The sequence below is a fragment of the Amblyomma americanum genome, chromosome 4 (assembly GCF_052857255.1).
Source record: "Amblyomma americanum isolate KBUSLIRL-KWMA chromosome 4, ASM5285725v1, whole genome shotgun sequence".
Classification (NCBI taxonomy): domain Eukaryota; kingdom Metazoa; phylum Arthropoda; class Arachnida; order Ixodida; family Ixodidae; genus Amblyomma; species Amblyomma americanum.
Genome location: NC_135500.1, coordinates 81,279,946 through 81,301,247, shown reverse-complemented (window position 1 = coordinate 81,301,247; position 21,302 = coordinate 81,279,946). Strand labels below are relative to the sequence as shown.

At 45.4% G+C, this 21,302-nt stretch overlaps 1 protein-coding gene across 4 annotated transcripts in view; it reads left to right on the top strand.

Moving 5' to 3' along the window:
- arr (low-density lipoprotein receptor-related protein 6) overlaps positions 1-21,302 on the top strand; it is a 79,488-nt gene that overhangs the window by 10,822 nt on the left and 47,364 nt on the right. For 2 of the 4 annotated variants that reach the window (XM_077661134.1, XM_077661132.1), the window contains 6 exons: positions 7,455-7,854; positions 8,832-8,972; positions 12,207-12,315; positions 14,558-14,708; positions 16,311-16,445; positions 17,622-18,021. In XM_077661134.1, the coding sequence (XP_077517260.1) occupies positions 7,455-7,854; positions 8,832-8,972; positions 12,207-12,315; positions 14,558-14,708; positions 16,311-16,445; positions 17,622-18,021 (1,336 nt within the window). The remainder of the gene's footprint in view (positions 1-7,454; positions 7,855-8,831; positions 8,973-12,206; positions 12,316-14,557; positions 14,709-16,310; positions 16,446-17,621; positions 18,022-21,302) is intronic. The other 2 variants (XM_077661135.1, XM_077661133.1) reach the window with 1 other exon arrangement.

Here is a 21,302-nt window from a genome sequence, read left to right as displayed (position 1 = left end):
GCCTTTATCTGGAAAAATTAACTGTTAGTAATATAACAGTAATGAAGAGCATTCATGGTGAGCGAGAGACATTCAGTAGGAATACAAAAATACAAGTGTGTTGCGAGGCATAACAATTAGAGGCAGGGATTATGGTAAAAGTTCTAAAAATCGTAAGTGATTGATCAACAGATGTGGAGGAGTGCACAAAGGATAAATGTTCACAATTTGGAGTTGGTTTAGTAACGTTGCTAGTGTGTAACTAAATTGTTGCTCACCATATTTAGTCCTTGGTCGTGAACGATCCATCTTTCTTGTCGACGTGTTAAATATATGGAATTTCTTAGAACAGTGTGTGTGTATTGGAAGATTTTATCAATAAATATTTGATAGTTCTTTACGTGAGAGCGATAGTCTGAGGTCGTTTAAGTAAAAAATATTTGCTCAGTGCCTCGAAAGCTCCAAATTTTTTTAACCACCTAGTATATGACAGAGAGTTGAATGCTTTCGTGAAGTCTGTAAATAAATCTAGCGCACGGTTTTCCTTTTCTTCTGCTTCTAAGATGTATTCTTTTTGATCCAGGAGAGCAAGTTTGGTAAATCTGTGTATGCGGAAGCCATATTGTGCTGGGTTGAAAATGCAGTGTTTATCAGTGAATTTTGTGACCCTGATAAACACTAGCTCTTCGAAACCCTTTCCGAAAACCGGGAGAATGGATAGCGGCCGGCCAGTAGATTTCGAGTTTGTTCTGACCTCCTTTCTTTTTAATGTGCAATACTTTGGCAACTTGCATCCGAGTAGGAAATACGGCTTGTTCGATCGCTAGGTTGAAGATAAAACAGGAATTACAATATGAATGACATGCTTCATAGGTGTTATCTGAATGTTGTCACAGTCTGTAGCATGGCTATTATTGAGGCTGCGGAATAGCTGTACCACTTCGTCATCCATTACAGGGGACATATAAATGGTGGCGTCAGTGCTTTGAATAAGATATTCATTGGTAGCAGAACATGTGCTGTTTTTAAACACAGATATTAAATAATCATAAACAGATATTAAACAATCATTAAAGGCATTGGCCAGCTCAGTTGATGTTAGTGCATTATTTTCTCTTATTTGTTTACATTGTTGGCAGAAAATTTTGCTTCGTTCTGTTTCGCAACCTGTTAAAAGATATTACAAGTCCGATCTATCTTGCCATTACAAGACAAAAACAGGTTTTGGTAGTAAGCTTCCTTTGCCTTTCTCAGTTCCTGCTAAAGCTTGTTTTGAAATTTTTTATATTGTGACAAAGTAGTCAGCTTTTTCACTGCAATAAAACACTTAAAAAGACTGCTTTTCTTAGCAGTTCGCTTTAAGTGTTCAGCTGTTGTCCAAAAGTTTTGGTTCCTGTGTTTTCAATGTTTCTTTTTTTTTTAAATACTTTCATAAAACCATCGTAAGCACTTTTTGCATCATTAACTTTTTGGAGGTTGCTCCAGTCTGTCTGAGAAATCTGAGCAAGATAAGGTTGAGGGGGTTATGTTTGCATGAAAAATTCCTGTTCCCTGGAAACCTTTGCTGATGAGATCCATACAACCTTTGTCCGTAAAGTTCCGAGACTGAGTCCATTAAAAAAAATGCGTTTAACATTGAAATCATTTGTGCAGCACCCTTTCGAAATAGTTTCCCTTGCCAGTCTATACACAGGTTCCAATGCTTCTTGAGGTCTTGGAAAAGTTGAAAACGCTTCTTTTGGCAGGGCTGTCAGCTCCTTTGTCGTGGCGTCCTCCACGCTCCCCATCCAGCGACCTTTTAGGGTTCTCTTCACACGAGGAAACAGGAAAATATCTCATGGGGAGAAGTCAGGTGAGTATGGCAGATGGGGAAGTACAGTAATGCTGTGCTTGGCGAGAAATTTTGTCACGCTGAGCGCAGTGTGCGGCCTTGCGTTATCGTGGAGAAGGCTCCAGTGTCCAGATGCCCATAAGTCTGGGCGACGGTTTCGCAGTGCATCACGCATGTGTTGGATCACGCGGATATAAAACCCCTGATTCACCGTCTGCCCTTGTGGGGCGAGCTCGTGGTGTATGACACCTCTGGCATCGAAAAAAAACTATCAGCATCGTCTTTGTTTTGGTCTTCTGTTGCCGCACCTTTCTTGACGCTGGAGAGCATGTGGACCGCCATTCAGCGCTGTGCCTCTTTGTTTGAGGATTGTATTGAAAACACTATGTTTCGTCTTCAACAATGATGCTGTCGACGAATGCAGCATCATTCTCTGCCTCGGAGAGCAAATCAGCGCTTACTGATACCCGCGTGTCCTTCTGGTCCTGTCTGAGGAAGTGCGGCACAAGTCTTGCATTCAGCTTTCGTCTCCCCAAGTTGTCGCGCAAAATTTGGTGTCATGTTGTTTTACTAATGTCGAGAGCATCTGATAGCATGTGGACTGTAATGGTGTGGTTTTGCTGTACTATTTTCCTGATCCGAGCCACGTTGTTTTCATTCCGTGAGGTTGAAGGGCACCTTTGCCTTGTGTCGTCTTCCACCGACGTTCTCCCCAAAATGAACCTCTTGTGCCACTCGAAAACTCTCGCCCGCGATAATGTCTTGTTGCCGTAAGTGTCACGAAGGATCTCATACGTCTGTGTGGCTGTCTTGTCAAGCTTCACACAGAATTTTATGTTTGCACGCTGTTCGAGGTGGACGTCCATCTCTCCACATTCACTCACGGTAGAATGCGCAGACGACTAGTGACAACATATTTTTCCACATGTAGTGCCATCTAGTGGCTGCCACAGCTATTAACAGAAATAGCTCAGGTTAGCCCGAAAAGGTGGCGCTACACATACGCACCAACATTTGTTTTGGGGAATCATTTCTAGAGAAGAAAATAAATCAGTCTCGAAACGTTATGGACAAAGGTGTTATATCTACAAACTCAAAATAAGGAAGTGGTCACTTACTCCATTTAGTATGGTTCCCGATAGTTTGGGGGTCCTGTAGTTACTGACCACAGGGAGGTCAATTAAAGTTTCTGTGTGCAGAGTTGCGTGAGTTGGTTTGGGTATTACTTTATTGTAGTTGGAGGTCTCTTAAGCATGCTGGACATGACATGCTCAGAACCCTATAAACCATACCAAACCAAACCAACGTGGTCAATTGCTAGTCGTCATTCCATCAAGCTAAGAAGTCTGCACTCCGATGTTCATGCCCGTCGTGAAATAGTGAACCTCTCAGTTCCACAAGTTGCACTGCACTAGTGCAGCCATAAAACCACGAGTGCAGCTTGGATTCGAGAGATCTGGTGATGCTGCCGTAGCTCATAATGCATGCTGAAGCATAACGGTTGTTCTTAGGCATTCCACTGGGAATGATGACTGGTGGGGGGGGGGGCATGCTATGAACATGACAATTATAAACAACTTTTCCAGTACTCTTAGCTGCTCATTTCTGCTCCCAGCAATGGAGCAGTCTGTCACGGTGTACATGTCAGGCTGGATATTTCTGTAATTGTTTAACAGAGCTGATTTGCTAAGATGTACCGCTGCATCTTTCAACGGTGGGTTGCCGAGAAAGTGTGTTCTCAGCAGAGGCAACACCGATGACCACTGATAGCTGTCCAACAGCTTTCACACATTCAAATATACATCCCCGTCGTTATGGCCAGGCTTTATTGGGAGGAGTTTAGATATGCTAACAAATTTAAAAGTTCAAGATCGCTTGATTAGTGTCTTAGTGACATCATGTGCTCAGTGGGTGGTTCTGGCAATACACCTCCGAAATTGGTGCACTGCTGTGTAATCACAGCCTGGTTTAGGACTGCACCACAATGCACTTCATAGCCAAGGTAGGGGGCCAACAAGGTCTGTTGTTAATGTGTGGGCTTTTTAACTGCTAAATTATCAGGCTTCACTGATTTGCGCAGCAAGTTTTTTTGGACGAGTACATTTAGTACTGATATGAATGCTTCAGGCAACTGTTGCATCATGGCTGACTAGTTTGGCCAATTCAGTGACTCTGCCCCTACTCTTTGGCCTATTCTGTGTGGCTTGCCTGCCGATGCAGTTTGTGTCATCTGTCAAACTCTAGTCTTGATTACATAATTTGCAGACTCCTTTCTGCCTGAATCAATGAAATGAATAACTTTTTCTTTCTTTGTTAGACTTGGCACTAACAACTCAAACTGAAATGGCAGAGAACTTATGCAAGGTCCTTCGTATTATAACTGAACATTTTGTTTGGTGCTGAGTTGTTTGGGCACTCAGGTTAAGTGGCTTACGCACTTCTCATGAACTCAAGTTTGTGTGGTTGTTTCCAGAATGCGATTTCAGGTGAGAAAAATGTGATTCTGGGAGTAACAGCAGTGCAAAGCAGCGTGTAGTGTCACTTGTGCAGAAAAAGCAGTTTAAATATTCCTTTAACCAGTGCTAACTGCGAGTGAATAGTTGGTGTGACTTATGGTCGAGAAAGTGTTTGCCTTGTGGTTGCGAAGTGTGGCGAGGAAAAACAACCTACTCTCCGAAAGAAGGCGGTTGGGCTTATCTAACTTCTTCAGCGGCACGCCTTTACCCTCTTCACATGGCTGCCCTTTATCTCCTGACACTTAAACTTGAAGGCGTTTGCACAGCCATGTCGAGAACCCTCACGAGATAGCGTTTCCTTTGATGTCTCCTGTCAAGTTCATGCCGTTTATATTAAGTTACATGCATGCTATGCCATACTTCAATGATGGACCTAGCCTCTTGCCCACGTGTCATGGGCAACTACAGGTCTTGCTTTTTTTTTTTTCACTTATTACTGCACATGAAATAGTGCTGATAGTAGAGATGTACAGTGAAGTTTCATGAGCTTTTGCTTTTGGTTGCGTTTGTGTCTTGTTACTTGGTTTTGTGTGTGAAACTAGCGTCATGTGCGAGTAAAACCAACTAAAAAAATTAGTTCTTTTGTTTGGACATGTTGGTTCATTTCTTCAATGGTGTACTTGTGCAAAGTACATCTCTTATGTGTTGCTTCGTTTGTTCCTGTATTCTTTGCGCAAGTACTTACCTTTGAATAAATTAATTTGCGTTCTGGGGGTTCATGAAAATCTAGCTTTGGGGGAGTTGATTTTGCATTATGAAGTGAATAAAATGTTGATAAACAAAGTCACAAGGAACAGGACACAAAGTACTACTACAAACTAAGGCACTGAAAGAGAAGATAGAGCTATGTTTATATAAAATGTTTAGCTCCTTTTGGTGCATTCTTGTGCTGCTTGATCTAAGAACTGAAGTCCTTGGAGTGACAGATGGAAGCCATATTTGATCATTGCCTGCCTAGCTTGATAGTCCTCTTCACTTCAGCTGCCGCGGTGGTTCAGTGGTTATAGCGCTCGGCTGCTGACCCCAAAAGACACGGTTCAATCCTGGCCGCGGTGGTCGCATTTCAATGGAGGCGAAATGCTACAGGCTCATGTACTGTGCATTGTCAGTGCACGCTAAAGAACCCCGGGTAGGAGAAATTTCCGGAGCCGTTCACTACGGCATCCCTCATAGCCTAAGTTGTTTTGGGATGTTATGCACCCATAAACTCAACCAAACCAGTCCCCCTCACTAAAGTTACGTGTTTTGTCTGTTTGTCTCGGCTTTTTATGAACACAGCAATTCCACACACTGATGTCTTAGTGCATTTGCTGGTTTCCTAATGAATAGTGAGAGCCTTTTCCATTCCTGACCTCATGTGACGCTATTGTGGCCCCTGATTAGTCTGACAGGACCAGCATTTTGTTGGTCATGCCTGAGAAACTTATTTCTGAAATTTGTATTTCATGAAAATGTTTGCCACGACTTGCTTTGGTTAGTGAACATAGGCTAGATGAGTGTAGTAGGGCCAAAACTACTTCACTTCTGTTCACTGAGAAATCTTTAAGATGATGAAAGATGCGATGCTTATGCAGATATAATGTCTTGTGCTTTGGGCAGCTTCTGGACCTGTTAGCTTACTTCTGACTTTTCAGTGTTGCTAAGCTTGTTTTTTTTGCCTTTGGATACTGAAATGTAACTGGTGTCCTAGTAGCCAATCAATGTAGAAAGCATTGCTTAACCTAGTGCAGGTAAGGGTGTTCTAAGTAAGCACTGTGGGCATTCTGCGAAAGCTTGATGGGAGTGCTGTTCAACTTTATAGGCAGAAAGAACGAGTACAGTCACATGTCTGGGGTGAGAATGGTGCTTATGAGCTGTATCGGTCCATGGTCACTGCAGAACTGCCAAGTGCCTTTTGCCTTGTTGAGATATCCATGGTGAAAAATGGTTATCAGAAATTAGCGGAGGTTTTTCTTTTCATTGGTTTTGTTAACATCTTGTTGGCGCTTGTCCTTTCTTCCAGCCTTGAGGATTTTTTTTCTGTTCTTGTCAGCGTAGCTCTCAGTGCAAACAGCCTTGTTCGCAGTCCAGAGAATAGGTCGTGTTGATGATCTTGTTATGCTGCTTGTCGACACAATCAGTTCCTCTGCTCCATTGAGCAAGCAACCCACTGACATGGCTCTTTGGGCTCTTCTTGTTTACCCAGTACATGGATGCTAGCATGGGTGTGAAAAAGACTGGTATTTAGCATTGCTAAGCACGAAATGTTGTGCGAGAGCACAGTTTTTTGCAGGGGGACACCACCGCCACACACCTCGAAGCACGATCGAGGTGTCCACTCACTGACCCAATGAGCCACTTACACTTGCTACTCGGAGGCTTCACACACGCATACAGATACACACCACTGAAAACGGGGGAATGTTGCTAGTAGTTCATTTGCACTAGAAATTCTTGCTTTTCATCATCTGTGGATCCAGGTTTTCGATTCCTGTATTGAGGTACTCTGCAGCGATGTGCTGTTGCAGGCTAGTTCATACATGGATGTTACTATGGTACTGAGCTGCAAAAGCTGCTAGCGCCCCAGCAGCAGCATCGGCAGCGTCTCCGTGGTCTCTCTTCGCCTTTCTGGATTGCGGTGCGCTTCGGATTCTTTTGCTTGTCGTCTGTTGTTGCGGACGAAAAAGACACTGCGGGTGGCCCCGCAACTCCCGACAGAAAGAGGCAGCAGAGGTAAATTGAAACCATATGCGCGAAGACAGTGACCTGGCGCCCGCTTGCCTGAGGGGCTCGCGTGGCGGCACGAGCAGACGACTTTCACGGCTACCGGAAGTGTGTCCGTGACGTCGTGGCTGCCATGGCTCCAGCGAATGACAGCATGCATGTGGTGGCCTGGCAACGTCGCAGAACTAGTGACGTATATTTTCACGGTTTTACTTTCAAAACCGGTCACTACGAAAACACCAATCAGCCCACGAATTTTGAAAAACACGGTTTTTAAAAATTCGTAATTATTTGCCGGCTGAATTCCGAAGACTCATACTTAGTATAAATGCTCGTTAGCATCATTTCTAAGCATTGAAAAACATTTACAAGTGACTTTTAATTCATTGCATAGTCCCTTTAACTGCCTTTTGTTGGCTTTGCAGGGGTGCGCCTTCTGTTTGCCAACCGCAAAGACATTCGTATCCTGGAGCTCGATGCCTCAGGCCGGCGTGCCAACAGCTCCCGGTTGGTGGTGGGTGGTTTGGAGGATGCAGCTGCCGTGGACTTCCTTTATGACGCCAACCTCATCTTTTGGACGGATGTGGGGCTGGAGGTTATCCGGCGCCGGCCACTGGATGCCTCGGGCCCCGACATGACAGTGGCCTCCATGGGGGTGGTGTCCCCCGACGGGCTAGCCTGCGACTGGGTGGGTCGCAAGCTCTACTGGACCGACTCCGAGACCAACCGCCTGGAGGTGGCTGAGCTGGATGGCTCCCACCGGAAGGTGCTTGTTTGGCGTGACTTGGACCAACCGCGGGCCATTGCTCTGGTTCCTACAGATGGGTGAGTCTGGGCTGTTGTGAACACTTTGTGCACAAAGCTGTTTCCAAATGTTCCAGCATGCCTTGACATTCACTGGCACACAAGGCATGGAGAACAAAAGTCAGGTCTCCTCTCTTGCTACAGCTGACTTCTTGAGTCTTCACAACTGGTGACCATTGCAGGTTGTGGGGGGTGTTTAAAGTGCGCCCACAGCACAGGAACTTGTAGTTGATGCTGCTGATGGGCCGTGCTGTCTGTAATGAGTGTCGCTAAGGCATTTTGGTTTACTAAGAATGTGGTATGTGCAGGTTCCAAGGGAAGTTTTCTCCCCAGCTGCATGCTGGCACTTGCCAATGTCCTTTTAAGATAACACTGGGATGAACCTGAGCTGCTACATGTGAGCATTAGGCATGAAAGCTAAGTCTACAAAACCAGTGGTATCAAAGTATCATTTGTTTACCATGCAGCTCCGCTCACACTTTCCTGAACCAGGGCTGTGTGTTGGTTTGATTTGCTCATAGATGTGCTGCAGAAATTTAAGCTATTTTTTCTTGCTAAAAAAAATGCATTTATGCCTATTGAATGGTTGAATAATGTTTCAAACATTTGCATCACTCTGAAGTTTGACAGCATGGAAAGAAATGTCATGGAAATTTATTTGCTGGGAATTATGAGTGCACATTTATGCCAGCAACCGTAACTGCATTGCTGCAATGAGCATCAAGTTTGTATTGTTGTATAGCTGTGTTGTCTTTTCTTTGCAAGAGCCTAGCATAAAAAAGGTTGGAAAATTTATTTTAGTATACTGCATTCACATTTTTCATGTAACATGTAGTGATCACGAAAAGTAGCTTCATCTGTGTGGCAGCCTTAGTGAGGGTTTTCAAGGAAACATCAAACTTCTGAATTCTTGCATGATATGAAACAGTAACCCCCCACCCCGTAAGATCCTCCTCGGCTGGGCAGGGAGAGAGCTTACCACTGTGTGCACTATGCAGACTGCTGTACTGGACAGACTGGGGAGACGTCCCCAAGATCGAGCGGGCAAGCATGGACGGGAACCTCACCACCCGACAGGTCATCGTGCGGGAGGACATCTTCTGGCCTAATGGCCTCACCGTTGACTACCAGGCTCGCAGGTCAGCCATGTGGTCCAATAAAACATGTTGTTGGACAAGTTGACACATTTCACTCTAATACAGTCTAGCATCACAGACTAGACGCATGCCAGAACACACAGTAAATGTGGGGAGTAAAGTACACGTCCTGTCTACTTTGTATTTTGGGGTGTGACTTAAGTTTGCGCTGTTGGACTTTCCATCCATCCATTGCGACCAAACACAGTTTCAGGGTGTAGGATGTCATGTGATCAGCTTCTGAATGAGCGCTAAAAAAATGATAAACGTAGAAGAGATGAAAAAGACTCCGACTGATTTGTCCATTTCAGTGTGTTGAGCGGATATCTGCTGTAATGCACATCGTAATTCGGCTCCCAGAGGTTCATTGTATAGGCAGGTTGGTATGGAACTGAGTGCTGTTCATTGCCCTGCAAAGAGGGCACTTTCATTTGCAAATGAGTCTTGTTGGTTGTATCGGTTCATTTCTTGCTAAATGCTCAACTTGGTCTCCTACATTGAATAAGGATGTCCTGTACTAGGTACTGTGAGACAAAAGAATAGCCATGTATGAGAATCTTGGGGTTGGTAGGCCTATTTTGAGGAACTTTATCTGCTTGTAACGCTCTTTGCTAGGAATCGTGCGATGCAGATATGGTGCAGTTTTGTAATGTTATTAGTCATCCATCTTCAGGTATGGAAAAAAAGATTTCCTTTGCGCTAAAGCTTATTGATGACAAATGGTAATTCTGAGTACTGAGGCTAAAACAGCCCGCAGATATGCATGCTGTTTACGGATCAAAGATATCTGACCACACTGTTTTGAAGTGGAATCAAGACTACTGTATTTCCCACCGTGTAAGGCGCATTTTTTGAAAAATAAATTTTTGTTGGTGCGTCTTATACAATGGCGCGGCTTATAATATGGCTAATAGGCTGTTTTTTCAAAAGTGTTTTCAAATTACCGGCTGCTTAGTTGAGGCTGTGGGGACGCCCCTTACATGAGTACTATATACGGTAACTCCTAGCTGAAGCAGATCACAGTAGCGATATGCTGACTGCACTATGCTACAACTGTCTTTTTTTTTTTTTAATATTATCCTGTGGTAGAATCGCAACCAGACTGCATGCAGCGACGGCATGTAGCATGCACCGGTCCAGAAAGTCCAGTTCAGCCGGTCCAGCCGTATTCTTGAAAGTTTAGATTTGGCATCGCATCCGTATGGCTTCGCACATTTCGTGTGTTGTTCTTGTTCAACATGACCTCTGCCTGTGAGGTGAAGAAGCTGTGATTCAAAATTAGGTTACCTGCCATTTAAATTGGGAGAATGGGAACTGGACTGCAAGGGAGAGTTCCGATGTGAGGGAAAAAATTACCTGGGACTGGTGCAAACCTGCGAGAGCGTTGCGGTCGATGAAGCCAACAATAAAAACACAGGCAGCAGGAAATAGGCATGCTTGTCAAAGCTCGAGGATTGACTGTGCAAGGCAGCTACTGCAAGCATGTATTTTGTTGCAGTCTCCAACGAAGGAATCCTCATTGCATTTTTAGAGCGCTTACTGAATGAAGAGGTGCATCATATAGTATACTGGTGCAACTTATGTGTGATTTATAAAAAAAAGTGACGTTTACAGGGCCAAAGGGATGCCTATACCCAAGTACAACTTAGAGGCTGGAGAATTGGTGCTAAATCTTTTGCTTTGGCTGAGAAAAGTGTCAGAAGAAAAGGAAGATGTGAGGTCTTGCAGTCTTTCTTGCTGGAGCAGCTCTGTGGCTGAAACTTGGTGGCACATTTGAAGGTGGAACCACATCCTTGTGATGAAGGGTTGCGCAACACAGTTTTGATTGTGGTGTGGGAAATAATAAGCATTAAAACTAGAGGGGTGCACAAACACTACATTTTTGAAACTGAATTGAATACGAATAGGCTAGCTTTGCTACCAAATTGAATACGAATGGTGTAGTCAAAAATTGAATCAAATGAAATACTTGTGCGAATGCGTGTACATAATGAATATCCACATGAAACAGCAAAGCGCTAGCAGCGGTGCTGTAAGTCATGAAAGTGTGTAGCTGTCGGGGGGCACAACACTGATCTCCAGTGGAGGACACACAGCACGAAGTCAGTAAATTAACCCTGTGATCACCATGCCATACACATAGCAAAATTACCTTTTCTAATTGATGACGGTGGCAGACAAACGAGCGCCAAATTTCAGTTCATGAGAGGGGTGTGGGTCCGATATCGGGCATGAATGCAGGTTTTGCTAAATCTGGCTGAACCTTGTGGCGTTGCTCAGCATTGAAGGCCGTATGTATGAGTATTATGAACACCGCCACACGAATGGACCGAGTCATGGCACTGAACCCTCCTTCTCGCACAGACTGGTTGTGGGAGCATGCTGTGTGGCGTCGGAGTGAACGATGTTTTTGAAACAGTCGCTAAAAAAAAACTCTGGCGTGCCCTGTTCGAAGTTCGTGTGGATTATTAAAAAAACTATTCAAGAACTCACAAGCTGGTTTGAGTCGAATAATTTTTAGCTTCCTTTATTTTATCTCGAGCAAATTGAATACAAGGGTATTCGATTTGCTATTCAAAGTTTTATAATCATTTAGCCCCAATTAAAACAGCGTTTTGCTAGTTCATGCATCTTATTTGAGCTGTGGGATATGAAGAATACGTTGCTAGTGTCAAAGTAGGTCCGTAATTTCAGGCTGCCCAGTGCCCGAGCTTAGCCTATGTTAAGCAGAAGCCATCACTGCTGGAGCACTTGGCTCAGGTGCGAAGACGTTGGTGAAATCTTCGTGGTAGTCCTTTTTAGGTTGATGTTGACGGGGGGAATGATTGAAATGAGTTTGCTAACTGTCTTCTGAAAGATATGAATTGTTGGAGCATTCATGGTTTCATCTGAATTGTAGAGCTTTCTGGATGTGTTGTGTCATTCAGAAGTGGGTGAGAAGTCTCTGCTATAGAGTCACAGGTTGTGTATAAGAAGGAGGGGTCTTTTGCTTTCTTGGTGCACTCACTGTTTCAGCAATGGTGCTCAGTATGCTGGGAAGTTAGTTTTGGACCTCAAACATACCAGATTACGTTTTGTGCAGTTGGAAGCAGACTCCTGTTTGTTCTTCGCATGTTTCACATCACTGTGAATGGGCTGTGACTGACGCAGCAGCACTTGTGGGGTGATGATCCAGCTGAGGTGTGGCTGCTGCTTGTTTGCCCCTGTAACTGAGTGTCTTGAGTGGGTGTCGTGCAGGATCTACTGGTTGGATGCGAAGCTGAAGCTGATCTCGTCCATGGACTATGATGGCAAGAACCGGGCAGTTGTCATCCACGGCTCCCTCTCTCTGCCCTTTGCCCTGACGGTGAGTGGTGTAGCAGTCGGTGCATAGTGCTCTGCATGGTGCTGGATGGGGCCATGTTGGTTCTGGCCAGCTCTGCCCTGCTGCCCATTGCATGTGTAGCCGAGTGTGGAGCCTGCATGGAGTAGAAGCTTTTGTGAGCAGTGGAAAATCAACTTGTCTTGTTCGTTTTGATGGGGATGTTTCTGTGACAACAAATTGTTTTGTTTTTTTTTAGCATGGCATTGTGCCTTGGTGTTGTAAAAGAGGAAAAGCAACAGTTAGTGACATACATGCAGACTTTGTTATGCCTTTGGTGCAGTTGCTTTTGTGGCCAATGGCAGTGTAAGGCCAGGCACACTTTGCCTATAGCCGCTGTTGTGTGCTGCTCTTTCCTGCATAGCATACTGGTGGCGTGCATAACAGCAGTGCTGACAGTAAGCTGTGTGTGGTACACATTTTGGGTGCGCAGAAAATATTTATTTAGACTGTTCTTCAAGCTTATATCTCAGGACCCACTCCAGCCAAGTCTTGGAATATGGTGAACTAGGCAAGAATGCTTGGTTGGCTTCCCATAAGTGCTGTGCAATTGCTTCGCATGCTTCCTGACTCTCTTTGTGCAAGATAATTAGGGTAGGTACAGTAGAACCCTGCTGCTATGTTCCTGGGTGTTGCTTTTCCTAGCTGCTATGTTTTCTTGAGCCAGTACCGTTCTAGCTCCCATAGTATTTATTCTATGCAATACAGTTCCATCTGTTATGTTGCAAATTTCCCCTTGTGGTACTGCTTTACCCCATGGCATGCGGGGCATTCTGACAGCCTACATTTAGCGAGTGTGAAATGATGATGGCATGCTGGCCAAAGCGGGACTCTGCACTCTATTGGTGCTTGGCTGCCACAGCATTCAGCACCTTGCAGCGCATTGCCCCACATTGTCACCCCTCATGTTTGCAGGTGGTGTGAATTTTGTCTCAGCTGTTGTTCTAGGCTGTGGTGCAGTTCCATCGTCACCGTGAAGCGACTGCATACAAATGGAGGGGCAAAAACGAAATATTTCGCGAGATGCAGTCGCGGCTCCGAGGTTTATTTCTGTCATCCAATTTCTTATCTTATACCCTGCAGCTAAAAGATACAGCTTGCAGATTGCAATGAATAAGAATTTTGTAGGATTAAAGTGGCTGCCTTGAAAAGAGCGCAGAAGAGCACGTGTCCTGCAGCATGGCCAGTTTCATAGGTGCTTCCTCGCTACTGCCACCCTTCCATTGACAGCTGCTCAAGCAGAAAGAGAACCATCGCAGGGCGTTTGGGATATCCTGCACGTGCACAATGATTGCGAGAGCCACGAAGCCTTGAAAATTTCAGAGAAGCATGCTAGGCATGCAGGAATTAAAACGCAGCAGACAGCGGCGCACAATTTTTCCCTGCGCTCTTCTCAGCTACTACATTTCCTTGTGGTATGCGTTTTTTCCACAGTCCCGTCTTTTCCAGGTTCTACAGTACCAAAAGTGTATGAGAAGACTTTCTTAATTGCTGCCTGTCACCTGCATGACACGTATCACAATGCTATTGACTGAGTGCCATGACACAGTTTTCTGGCAGTAGCGTGGGGGACCATTGTGGAAAGTGCACTGTGCCTTGCTTGTAAGTGTGCTCCAGCTGAGTGACGGAGGAGGAAAGGCAGGGAGGTTAACAAGACGAATAGCCGGTTTGCTACCCTGCACAGGGGGAAAAAGGTGAGGGGAGAAAAAGATGAAGGGGAAAACATATTTAGAAGAAAGTAAAGTCACTATGCAAAGTCACAGCGTTCAGTGCAGCCACAGCCTGTCATGCAGGCCAGAAGTCCTCAAAAAGCAGAGCAGTGCCTTGGATGCCTTGACCGCCGCGGCCAGTGGCCGAGAATCTTCGTTTCTCTCAGTGGGCGCAGGTCTAGATGCTCCAGTGCATGGCAGAGAGACTGTCTCTCGGCGCTGTAGGCAGGGCATTCACAAAGAATGTGGGCTATAGTCTCATCACACCCGCAGATGGCACATGCAGGGCTGTCAGCCATACCTATTAAGAAGGAGTAGTGCTTGGTGAAGGCTACACCAAGCCACAGGCGACACAACAAAGTTGCTTCACGTCGTGGTAGGCCGGATGGAAGCCGAAGCTTCAGATCCAGCTGGGTCCAAGGTTTTTAAACGCGAATGCGAGAATTGGTCTGAATTCCATGCAGCAAGCACGATGTCCCGCGACAGCTGAGTGATGGAGGTGTGCCCATGGCATGCAGGTTCTGGGGGACACGCTGTACTGGACAGACTGGCAGGCGCGGGCAGTGCTCTCCTGCTCCAAGCAGACGGGTGGCCAGAAGCGTACCGTGTTGTCTGGCGACTTGGACCCGATGGACATCCAGGCCTACAGCCCCCTGCGCCAGCCCAAGGGTCAGCACCACTTATACAGCACTACTCTCCAGTCCCCGTGATCTCCTATCATAAAACTGGAGGCTTAGTGCACTGTTGTTTGTGCAGTCGCAATAGTAAATCTTGAAGTGCGATTGAACGATTGTGCTTTGATTATAGCAAACACTGCGCCTTCAGCTTCACTTAGCAAACAGAATGACATCTCTATCTGTCCTAGATGCCATGATATTGACGTACCAAAACAGCTAGCTGTCTGCAGTTTTCGTGCCATTAAATCATCTGCTCCTGCGCAAATTCAGCCTGCACGATGATCTAAATCTGATATTAGGATCACAAAACTGATTTCCGGAAGGAAAAAATTCATGGAGTTGGAGAATAATACAGTAGAATCTTGATCACACGAATCTTACGGGGTCACGAAATATAATCTTATCATCTCATCAAAAATGAACAAAATTCGTACACAGAATTTGTGCGCATCTGTTTTTGGCTAACACGGTTTGCTTACGGCCGCGTGACTGACGATCGCGGCTTCGGTGATGTACGGGCAGCAAGTATGTGGTGCTCAAGGGTGTGGTCACGGCTTAAGCATTCGTATTAGCCGCATTGGGTGAGGGGTCGTTCGTAACATGCGAATTTCTGCTCATTGCACACAATGCACTCTGGTCATGACATTTTACAAATTTGTATCATCCCGAGATTTGTGTCAACCGGGATCGTATCATCGAGATTCTACTGTAGCTGTAGATTCCAAAGGGTAATTTTTTTGTCCCGTAGGCCAGTTTAAGTATTCTTCCCTCATTAAGTATGCTTCGACAATGTGAGACTCATATTACGTCAGAGATGTGTGAGCAGAACACATTCAGTTTCTTGCTGCTAGAATCATTCTATCCAATTATCAGTCCCCCTCATCTCTCATTAATATGCTGCAGTGAATAAATCTGGAGTCCCTTTGTGTACTGTACGCTGACAGAGTGCCAGACTAGAACTGCCCCATTCAGCCTATTACAGTGGAACTGGTTTACTGTGCAAAATTTACCTTTTTTCTGTGCATCGCAGGTCAGCTGAAGTCAGCTGCTCTAACGTTATCGTTGCAAGGGCGAAGGCTTTCCATAAGGCTCGTTTCCTCTCATAGTTGAACTGTAGAACTTTCTGTCGGTGTCCATTGTTGCGTGCTTCAGTGTAAATCCTTTCATGCCTTTAGTGTACTGCCATGTGATTAGCGACCTCCTTCTTGGGCAGCGCTACTGCCTTCAGTATTTGTGAATAAGTAAATGAATAAACAAAATGATGCTCTAAACTAGGTCGCATGCACCTAAACTATTTTCCTTTTCTTGGTTTCTAATTCAGTAAACTTCAGCTTTCGTGTAGTTTCACAACAATCAAAGAATTGTGGCCTCGTGCCAAGGTTGCTGTCTATTGAACAGATTTCGCTATATTGACTCAAGGACAAGAGTTGTTTGATGATGGCCATAACAGCACACTTTGCATGTCACGTTTTACAAGAATAGGAAGTGCCGAATATGATCTAAAGAGGGTGCTAATCAATGTGAATGGCTGCAGTGTGGTCTGTTGGCTGAAGGAAGAATATGGCTTTTCTGAAGCTGTGTTGCTGCTGCGCAGGTGAGGGCTCCCAGTGCAGCTACAACAATGGCGGCTGTTCTCACCTGTGCCTGGTGTCTTCTGAGGCCCCCTTCTACAGCTGTGCCTGCCCAACGGGTGTGCGCCTGCTCAACGACTCGCGCACCTGCGCCGAAGGTTTGTCTCTCCGGCTCAGCTCCTGCCTTGGCAGACTGGTCCTGGTTGCAACGCAGGTCAAAACACACTAAGTGCAGAGCAGGATAAACATACACAGTGGCAACCCATAAGGGACACCTTAACCCTCCAACCGTCATTGACACACCCATAGGTTCTCCACTCTGCATTCAAAAGTGCATGCCAGAACACCATCTGTCATTCCATTCGCCATCTGTCATTCTATCCACCATCTATCGTTCTATCCGCCATCTGCAGTAAATTTCTAGAAGCTTGCATTATCACCTCTCCTCTGGATTTGTCAGTTGCAGGTCGGGGATCTTGCAGCAATCGCGCCAGTCCCTCCCTCCTGGGGGTTTAGGGGGGGGGGGAGGGCTTTTAATTTTTCGTTCTAACTTTCGCAAGGGTGGTTCTGCCATGTGTTGTAACTTTGTAGAATTTTTTTTTGTTATTCTCTTGCTTGTGCACTGATAATGCGTGTTCACTGCGAGCTGCTAGTTCTGTGGTGAAGCCTCCTTTCATGGCCACCACCGCGTGTGAGCAGGCTCCACTGCTGATGCGTCGCTTTCGGTGAAGCAGGCCGTGGATAGCCTTACTGTTTTGGAGCGGTTCTGCTTCGATATTCCCGACAGTAGGCATGCATTACAAAATGACGGAATGGCAAAAAACCGTAACTGCCACACAGTTTTTCACTTAAAAGCAGACGGCCACTGCCTATTTTTTCATCAGTGAAATTTGCTATCGAGTTTTTTTGCAGCTATTTCACTTTTCAAGCCTTCTGATGATTTTGAGGGTTTTTAATAACTCTATTGCGAAACCAGTTCATTATTGATAACTTTTTCGACCACACTTGAGTAAACCGACTTATCACTGCCTTTCACCTATATTTTATATTGTGCTAAAGCATTTAGCTACATTTTCGTCGAGAAATAGATCCCAAATACTGTTTGTATACATATATATTGATGCAGAAAATTGCATTCAGTCTTGGATCAAGTGCACTTAAAATAATTCAAACAAAAACGTCTGGCCCCTTGAAGTTTGAATTAACAAGAGTCTACTGTACTGAGAGTGAACTGCTTCCTCTTCTCTTCTCAGCATTTTAAGGTTGCAAAAGGTTTAAAACTGCTGCCACTAGCATTGCCTTACAGAGGTGGGTGGAATCGCCCCTTGTTGCAGCAGGTGCCGATCAGATTTTGCTGCTAGCACGTCGCAAGGACCTCCGGCGCATCTCACTGGACACACCAGACTACACGGACGTGGTGCTGCCTCTACGGGGTCTGAAGCATGCCATAGCACTGGACTATGACCCTGTGGAGGGTCGTGTGTACTGGACGGACGACGAGCTGTGCCTCATCCAGCGAGCCTTCCTCAACGGCACGGGCCAGGAGGCCGTGGTCACCCTGGAGGTCCAGCACCCGGATGGCCTGGCGGTGGATGTGGTGGCACGCAACCTCTACTGGACCGACACGGGCACTGACCGCATCGAGGTGGCCCGGCTCAATGGCACCGCGCGCAAGGTGCTTATCGCCGAGGGGCTGGCCGAGCCACGCGCCATCGTGTTAGACCCACCACAAGGGTGAGCTGCCAACATCTGTTGTGTTTTATTGGCATTTATTTAATATTCAATTCTTTTTTGTTTATTATTAAATGTAATATTGGAACAATTTGGTGATTTTAGGAGCATCCGTACTCGTTTCTGGGAGCTTTGAAAAACCACACGAAAAAATGATGACAGAAGATAAAAACACTCTCGTTTCTCACCTACTGTTCGCATTTTTTCAGGAAATTTTTCTGTTTCCACACATGCAGCAACTTGCCCACCAGAAAGTACTACTAGTACTAGTTGCCATGCGTTGACATGAACTAACATGTTGGCAGGCAAACTCATCATGTTTAATTGTGTGCATTGTCTGCTAGTCCAGCCCTGAATGTAATTCACCACTTTGTGTGGCTGTGTTGAACATGTGCTGTACTGGCACGTTTAAGAGAGCCCCGCTTTCAGGAAGCTGCACATGCTCTGAAATCAAAGCCTATAGCTCTTTTTGTTTAGTTTTTTTTGCCATGCTCAAAGTATGAACGCAGGATGGTTTGCTGAGGAAGGGTGGATCTCACTGGGTGAGTGAAATACTCCAAAATCAGCCAAGCCTCATGTGAACCAGCAATAGAGCAAACCCAATATTTGGGCCTGCACGCTTGTTTTTGTGTAACCTGTACCGCCATATTGTAGGGACAGGCAACTGCATTTTAAGAACCAAGTTTTTTTTGTCGCAACGATAAATCTGCTGTCCATGGGGCTCAATTCCAGCATGGTTTTGTTATAAACACTTTAGATGATTCTTATCATCTGTAGATCAGTAGATAAGGTTATATGTATACTCTGATGCTGGAAACAATGATCAAGTGCAGTAGTCATTGCATGCTGGCAAAGTTGACTCTGTGCAGTAAAGGCTCGTTAATTCGAACTTACGGTTAATTCGAGCTGACGCGCGGATCCCGGCATAGCCCTGTGTGTTTCAATTGGGGAAAATCTCCTGATGATTTGAACAAGTCAGCACCTGCTACGGTTAATTCGAACTAGGAGCCCCTGGCTGACACCGCTCCTCGTAGATAGAGAAGTTGGCCCAGAGCGAGTAGTACAACACGCTGCAAGTTTACTAGAGATGTAAAAAATGGAAAAGAAAAAAAGCTGAGCGCACAAGGCTGGTGGGCTGGTGGAGCCCACGCTCCGGTGCATGCCGAAGCAGGTTTTCGCAACCGGAGCACTCGCCTGCGCCGCCAATGCTTCGGCGCAAGCCGTTCCAGGTTTTCATTGTGCCATGTTGCTGGGTCGCGACCACATGGTGTACACAACGCAGCATGGCGGTTTGGGCGCCAGCGTCGTGCTTTTTGTTGGTGCCGCGAGCTGTGTGGACAGCAGTGTGGAGACGTTAGAGCCCTCGAGTGACGCCAATATAATTGAGGCAGCATGTTATCAGCAGACGCCACAGGGCTCACGCGCGGTGAGCACAGCCGACAGTTATGAGTCCGACTGCGGCGACGAACCTATGCCATAGCCAAGTGCATGAGTGCATGTGAAGTAGCGTCGGCGCTCGCTGTTGCAGCATGCTACTTCTCTGCTAATGAGAAGTTGCGCTGGAGCTCTTGGGCAAGCTGCAAATGACGCTGATGGAGTCTCGTCAGAAGAAACGCAAGCAAATGGACATCACTGATTACTTCTAATTTTGACAACCCTTCCCCGTAAATAAACATGTTTTGGAACACAAAGAGTGTCCTATATTCCACCACTAAAGCTCGCTGCTCACGCGAATGCATTCCAGTAGTTGTTTCTGGCACATAACTGGCTGATCAATTTATTTTATTTTCCATTAGGACCGCATGAATTTAGTTCTCAGAATCGCCTGCCACAAACCTGTAGTAGCACCTAGCTCGCGATAACGAGTCTAGATGTGACTGCTTTGGATTCTGTAATGCTGCTCATTCCAGCGCCCATTCGATAATTCGAACTTCGCTTAATTTGAACAATTTTGCGTTCCCCTTTGAGCTCGAATTAACGAGCTTTTACTGTATATGCATATTCTGAGGCTGGAAACTATGATCAGCGAGTGCAGTAGTCATTGCATGCTGGCAAAATTGATGAACTAAAAATTGATACCGTCTCATTCACCAGAGATTAATGGAGCAGTTTTAGTATGTCAAGGTATTCGTGTGAGTTTCTACACCCAAAGCTGTTCGGCACAGCGATGTGCATCTCATTTATGACAGTTTTAGTGAACCATGGTCACCACTTCAACCAAGAATTGCAACACACTGCGTCACCATCTATTAACAGAACCTCAAAGCACTTCATTGGCAGTTTGAAGGGGAGTGTTCATTCTCATTGAAGGGTGCACTGTAGAGAGTGTAAACTGTAATAAAATGTGAGGAACACTTCTGAAAGAAAGAAACACGAAGCACCTAATAGCATATAAGTAGTATTTTACCAAGATGTGGTCATGTGGGTGGGATGCACTGGTAGTGGCAAGGTTTCACCTCAAGGGCGTATTTTATGCAATTTTTAATGTCAAATTTAAATTATAAATCCTTGTTTCTTGAACATTACTGCGCTAGGTCGGTACACTAAGAGGCAGGATCTTTTAATTTCCGGTCGCTTAATTTGCAGCCGCTGTGGTGGCTCAGTGGTTATGGTGCTCGGCTGCTGACCTGAAAGACGTGGGTTCGATCCTGGCTGTGACGGTAGCATTTCGATGGAGGTGAAACCTAGAGGCCCTTGTACTGTGCGACGTCAGAGCACGCTAAAGAACCCCAGGTGGTAGAAATTTTTGGAGCCCTTCACTGCGGCGTCCCTCATAGCTTGAGTCACTTTGGGGCGTTAAACACCCGTAAACTAAACCAAACCAAACTTTTAATTTCCACCATAATCTCATAACATGTTTGGCCATTTGTCAGTCCCTTTATCACATGGCCATTTCGCATTTCCGTCAACTAATTCGTTAACGAAGAGTTTACAGAGTTGTACTGTTTATTTGAAGATGGAACACATGCTGATCAGTATGTGATCAAAGATTGATCTAATGACCTTGCATCAAAAAGGGTTTGCTTGAGTAAACTGACCGTGAATGTGTTTGAGTCGAGTGCTGGGAAAAGAAATGTTAAATTTTTAAAGCTCGATTTCTCTGCAGTGGGTGTGTCTTTTGCTGCCGTGCAAATGTCAACATTATTAAAAGAATAGCACAACAGACAAGGACAAAGAAAGAACGTTGGCCTTGTCTGTACCACTATTTTTTTGTAATGCAAAAAAGGCAACTCTGACAAACATCAGTATAGCCAAGAAGAGCTGTACGATCGATTTTTACCAAT